The 6309-nt window shown below is 44.5% G+C and overlaps 1 protein-coding gene and 1 pseudogene across 1 annotated transcript in view; both read right to left on the bottom strand.

Annotated features, from left to right (window-relative positions):
* The window catches only part of EGFL6 (EGF like domain multiple 6), a 198187-nt gene extending 192615 nt beyond the window's left edge, over positions 1-5572 (bottom strand). Inside the window, exon 1 of the mRNA XM_058441829.1 lies at positions 5242-5572. Within this exon, the coding sequence (XP_058297812.1) occupies positions 5242-5315 (74 nt within the window). The 5' untranslated portion in view covers positions 5316-5572. The remainder of the gene's footprint in view (positions 1-5241) is intronic.
* LOC116812206 (large ribosomal subunit protein eL30-like) lies at positions 75-464 on the bottom strand (annotated as a pseudogene).
* Positions 5573-6309: the final 737 nt, after the last annotated feature.

The raw sequence follows: 6309 nt of genomic DNA, 5'->3' as shown, positions 1-6309 counted from the left end.
TTTTTTTTTTTTTTTTTTTTTTTTTTTTTTAAATAAGCTTTGGCAAGTTTTAGTAAAGAATAATTTTGTATGGTTTACCTTTCACCAGTCTGTTATGGCATGCTTCTAATGATATCAGAATCATCTGGATAAATGATAGCTAGTGTGCAGAATCTGTAGTATTTTCTGCATGCTGTGCACAATTCATTATTATTGCCACTGTAGTGATGGACACCAGTTTTGGCCAATATGCTGTAATAATGCTATTTCAGATTTCCTCAAAGCTGTACAATTGTTGGCAAGGATGACAGTTTCACTTGCCTTGTCATCTTCAGAGTCTTCTTGTACTCCAGCATGTACTTTTCACTTTTCATAATGAATTGGAGCCTACAGTTGATTGACTCCAGTGATTTTTTTTTTTTTTGTCTTTTTTGCAGCCACAATCTTCCTGTCTTAGGTGTGGGATGGCCACCAGCCAAGAGCATCCACCAAGATGGCTGGGGAGGGAGAAAGGCCCTAATCTCCTCTTCTTATGACAGCAGTCATATTGGATAAGGACCCACCATAATGAACTGATTTTAATTTAACTGCTCCTTTAAAGACCCTATCTCCAAATGTAATTACATTCTAAGGTAGTGGGGTTAGGGCTTCAACATATGAATCTTGAGGGAGTGTACAATTCAGTCCACATCACCTCCGGACACCTGCATGTCCTGCCCCCACTGTCCTCAGAGGAGTTTTTGTCCTGAAATTTGTCACCAGGAGCACAAGTTCATCAGTGATAGTTCCCTGTTTTACTGGGTCAGGGGCAAATAGTTGTTGGCACATTGTGGAACCTGACCGGCCTCATTTCCTGATTCCTGAGAACTTTTTGTCTTGGCAGGAGCCGGCTCTTCCTGTGTGCACAGTAGGCTGAAAGTGCAGAACCCCCTTCCCCAGAAGCCCTCAACCAATGACTGTTGGGATTACAAACACCCCGGCTCCCTTGCCTTCACGAGGGATAACTAGGATGCTCGTATTCTACTGTCTCCTAGAATTCCCCAGCAGGATTGACTCAGAGTGGTGACTTATTTTTACAACACTTCTTTCCCTTTTCTGTCCCACTTCCCCACTTCTCTACCAGAACTTCCTGGGGTCACCTCTCAAATAAACTATACACAGAGTCTGCTTCTGAGAAAATGCAAACTTAGAAAGGAAAGTGGTGCTACTGGGTGGATGGAGCACTTGCTCTACATATGTCCTTTGAATGTGCTGAACTAGAGTCAAGCTAAACAGGATCACTGGTGATCATTTGTAAGAAAGCCCTTTGTAAAAATGTCAGCTTTTCTGTATTTACTTTTTTTGAGGGAATAAATTTGGAATAGTGGGACAACACTAGCCTTAGAGCAGAAGACCAAATCAAATGTAATTCATGGGAAATCACCTAATTTCTTCAAGTTTCTCCATTCCTTTGTCTGTCAAATGAACACAATACCCATTTCTTAGGGTTGCTGAGAGAATTGATTGAAATAACATTGAAAATGGTTGACACTAGGGCCTCAATAATATTTGTTGAATGCCAAACTGATTTATGAAGACTAGGTAATATACTTATTTTCATTGTAATGTTTACACAGCCTTGATTTATGCTCATGAATTACATATAAATAGGACTTTAACACCTACTAAGCCAGTGAAACTAACTGTTGAAATAAGGCTGCCCAGAAATGTTTTTTAAGTTGTAATTAGATGATTATTATTTCCCAGAAACACACAGCTCTTTAGTTTTGGGTACATTCTCACAAATTACAGTTTGAAGAATAAATAAATAAATGATATACCAACCATTCAAAAATCACCAAAATCATGTTTAAAGGTAAAATCTAGCCCATAGAAATAAAAACAACAGACTTACAGCTCAGGCTTCCTGTGAAAGGCTGCATAATGCCCCCACCCCGCAGAGGTATACATCCTAATCCCCGGAACCTGTAAATGTTATCTTATATATCAAAAGGGACTTTCCGGATGTGATCAAGTGAGGGATCTTGCAATGAGAAGATTATCCTGAATTATCCTAGTGGGCCTGATATAATCACAAGCGTTCTTCTTAGGAGGAAGAAAACAAGGAAGAATCAGAGAGAAGGCAAAGTGACAAAGGAAAAAGATATTGTGCCACAAGCTAAGGACTGTTGGCAGCCTCTAGAAGCTGGAAGAAGCAAGAAATGGATCCTTCCTGGAGCCTCCAGAAGAAACCAGTCCTGCTGATGCCTTAATCTTAGCCCCGTAAGATTCGTTATGGACTTCCGGTCTTCAGAACTGTAAGACAATAAACTTCTGTTGTTTTAAGCCATGGAATTTGTGGCCAATTTTTACAGTGGCACTTTGCTACCAGGGCTTTGAGAAACCCACATAGCATGTGGTCTCTGTAAGTAAAGCCTCTCAGCAGGAACCTAGTCATTCCCTCCTCTCTGACATTATTGTTACTTGAATTCAGTAGAGAAAAAAATATAAAACAGAAATATGTTGTAAGTAAGGAGTTGCTCCAAACGTTAATCTCCAGAATAGCAAAGTTAATAATATATTTATCTTAGGTACCCAAGGCAAAAAGATCCCAGTGTTAGGACTTAGAACACTCGAGATGGAGTTCAGATCAATAAATGTTCTAGACCAGCACTGTCCAATAGAAATAAATATCCATATATGCCATTTAAAATTTTCTAGTAGCTGCATTTTTTTAAATGTTAAAGACACAGAAGCAATTAATTTTAATAACAATTTTATCTAATGCAGTATATCCACATTACCAATTCAACATGTAATCAATATCAAATGATTAGTGAGATAGTTCCTGTTCTTTTTTTCCTACTACATCTTGAAAATTAGATGTGTATTTTTTACTTTTTACAGCACATCTCAACTTGGACTGGTCACATTTCAGGTATTCAATAGCCACTTGGGGCTCCTGGTTACCATCTTTGCTGTATTGGACAGGTCTAGGGTATCTAAATAGTTCCAATACCCAAAGGACATAAAAAATATAAGGCAAGCCAAATTCTGAAGCTTAAGAGCAGGTACATGCATGGAGCTAATGATTTATTCATTTGATGAGCGTTGTGTACTATGCACTAAATACCATTTAAGAAGCACATAATTTTCTAGGTTATAAAATCATAGTGCAGTGTTTCAATTAAAAAGAACTGGTGCTTATACTGGAAATCTCTATACAGCAGCCACAGTTTTTCCTATAAGTTGTGAAACGCCAGGAAATAACCAGTAGACACAGTTTTCTGCAATGGGGGCCTTGCCTTCTCTGTAACAGTGTCTTATCCATAATGTGGAATCTAGAGCTGATTAAACATGGGTCCTGGACATTCCTGAAGAGCTGACCACTTGACATTTCCAAGCATGTTGAGCAAATAATAAACACACCAGCTCATAAACTTGATAATCGTCTGAAGAAACCATGGTTCACATCTTAAAAACTGCAGAATTGCAGAATCCTGACATCGATTCTCCAGTTTAATATGCTTTGGTTTATCCAGGGGCTTTTGGCTTTTAATTTAATTTGGTGGCACTTTGAAAGTGAAGCTCCTGGAGGTCGGTTTGCTGGCCGCTAAAGAACTATTAATCTCATCTCCAAATAGCATTTGGTCTTTTTTAAGTGGGCTTTCTAGCAACGCAAGAACCTCTAGCATTCAAGGAAAATGTGATTATGAGCAAATTGCATCTGCTTACATTTTTATCATGAAAAGGAAATTGAAACTTGCGATCATACATTCTAAGAACCTGGTTTGAGGTTTGTTCTGTTTTAACTTCAAAATCCTTTAATACCATGGCTAACTCTGATGAAATATTTTTTCCTGTAAGTCAAACAAAGATAGGCAAACCTTCGAGAAGCCTGTACCAAACCAAAGCTCTTATCCTACTCTCCTCAGGAATCATCACTGAAAAATTTCTATAGTTCAGCAGTCTCTGCTGGGAGCAATTGTGCCCTCCAGGGACCTTGGGCAATATCCCAAACCTTTTTTTTGTTGCCATAACTTGGTGGTGGGGGTGGGGGGTGGGGGTAGGGTCAAGGTTGCTACTAGTATCTAGTGAGTAGAGGCCACAGGTGCTGCTAAACATCTTACAATGCACAGGGCAGCGCATCACCCCAACAAATAATTATCCAGCCCAGCCCAAAAGGTCAATAATGCTGCGGTGGAAAAACCATATTCTAGTGGACACCTAAGTAGAAAGCAAGACATCACAGTCAGAGAACCAGAAAAGCTCTTCTGTTGCCGGAAGGCTGCCCTAGTGCCCTGGTGAAGAACAGACTTTGGGCCAGAATACCTAGGTTTGCACCCTGGCTCCATCTCTTACTGGCTATGCTCCCTCAGGCAAATTGCTTTACCTCTCTGTGCCTCGTTTTTCTCTTCTACAACACGGAGATGATGATAAATAGTACCTTACACACAGAGCCATTATGGCTTTGGGTAGGTTAATAGTCCTGAAGTGCTTAGAACAGTGCCAGGTCGACAGTCACCGTGTAAGCGTGCATTTACTAAGCGTCTTTGCCCATCTCTGGAAAAAATATTTCAGGTCTCAGCGAAGTGAGGCCTAAATATTTCAGGCCAGCAAACTGACCTCCAGGAGCTTAAGGGCAGTAGGGAACGGCTTCAGAGTCTGCATTGCCATAGCAAGAATGAGAATGGTTGTCATCTGACAACCGTGTCCTTTCTTTCCAGTTCATCAACCCTAATCAGAGAGCAGTGAGGAGAGCAGGCCGGCTGGCTCAGCCCAAGAACAGTAAATGCTTGATCGTCCTCGGTTTCTTTCCCTCCTTCCCCAGCAAAACTAGCGACTGACAAGCACTTGGTGTCCTGTGAATAGAGTGGAAAACACAAAACCGCACAGACACAGAACCCACCCACCGACACGCATACCAACCCTCACACACCTGCCCCTACAGCAGGTCTGCAGACCACCAAGCCCGCACGCACCCACGGGTCTGCGCGCAGAGCGCAGAGCCTCCCTCCTCCTGCAACCCTCCGGACGCAGCCAGGTGGGGCACAGCTGATGCAAAAGGAGCTAACTAGGTGCAAAGCCCCGCCACAGGAGAGCAGGGAGGAAAGCCCGTGGGCGCCCCAGGCCTGGTATCCAGGTTAAATCCCGTCGCAGCACGCACAGGCACACGTGCACACTCACACCCATACACGCGGGGGTGCCTGCGAAGACATGCGGCCCCAAAGCTGGAGCTCAGGCCGGGGGTGGGGGGAAGCCAATCGCCAGTCAGACACTCACCTGGCCGCGTTCCCGAAACCACCTGCCACCCAGGGGAGCAGCAGCGGGAGCGCAAGGCTCCAGGGCAGAGGCATTCTTGCACGGACCCTCCCTCCTCCTCCCGAGCCCCCTCGGGAGGGCGCCGGCCGGACCCCTTAGCAGCTGAGCCGCCGCCTCCTCTCCTCAGCCGCTCCGGTCCTCCGCTCCACTCGCAGTTACCGGTGCTGTCCCTGCAGGCTGGGAGGGGAGGCCGGGCACCGCTGCAGGGGCGCTCGCGGCCTGGGGAGGGGCTGGGGGCGCCCTGGCAAGCCTGGCCGAGGCTCCTCTGCGGATGAAGCCGGACGGGGTGAGCGAGGGAGGACGGGGCGGTCCGTGCACATCTGGCTGGGACCCGCCTCCAGCATGACCCGCGCATCCTCCGCGCTCTCTGTTCACCCAGAAACTTCCCCCAAATTCAGGTCACTTCACGCTTGTCAGAGTCACTATCTACTGCCATCTATTTCAGGCATGGGGCAAATTTCAGTGATACCTGCACTCTAGGACTTAAGAATTTAGTTGAGAAGTCGAAGTAGGATGGAAGGATGCAGGTTCCTAAGACATGATCCCTCACTTCTCTTTGGGTTTTCACGTTCTCCTGGTTTTCTTCTACAAACTGCAAATCGTGGGATGCTAGAGCTGGAAGGTCACTAAGTCCTGGGCAACTCTGTCATTTGGCAAGTAATCTCTCAGGCCCATTTGCAACAGCTTACTTACATGGGACCCCAGATGATATCCCAATATAGTAACCAGTGCAGAAATTCATGGCAGAAACATGAATGCTATATGAATTCAGATTCATTTGGGTACTGACACATTCTTGGTTCTGACAACGTGTTACATTGGAATGAATGACTGGTCCCTTTCTGTCCTTCCTACATCCACACCCTTTGGCTTCATGGTAGGCAGACACTATGACCCCACACCTTGGCTTTGGACTTGGCCGTGTGATTTGTTTGATCAATGGTTTAACGGCAGAAAAGTTGCAGTGTTCCAGTTCCAAGCCTAGGTCTTAACACACCTGACCCTCTGTCATAGGCATGAGAAGACCTT

This window comes from Hylobates moloch, unplaced genomic scaffold (genome assembly GCF_009828535.3).
Source record: "Hylobates moloch isolate HMO894 unplaced genomic scaffold, HMol_V3 SCAFFOLD_7, whole genome shotgun sequence".
Classification (NCBI taxonomy): Eukaryota; Metazoa; Chordata; class Mammalia; order Primates; family Hylobatidae; genus Hylobates; species Hylobates moloch.
The sequence above is the reverse complement of the archived record's forward strand: the minus strand, read 5'-3'. Positions and strand labels throughout refer to the sequence as shown.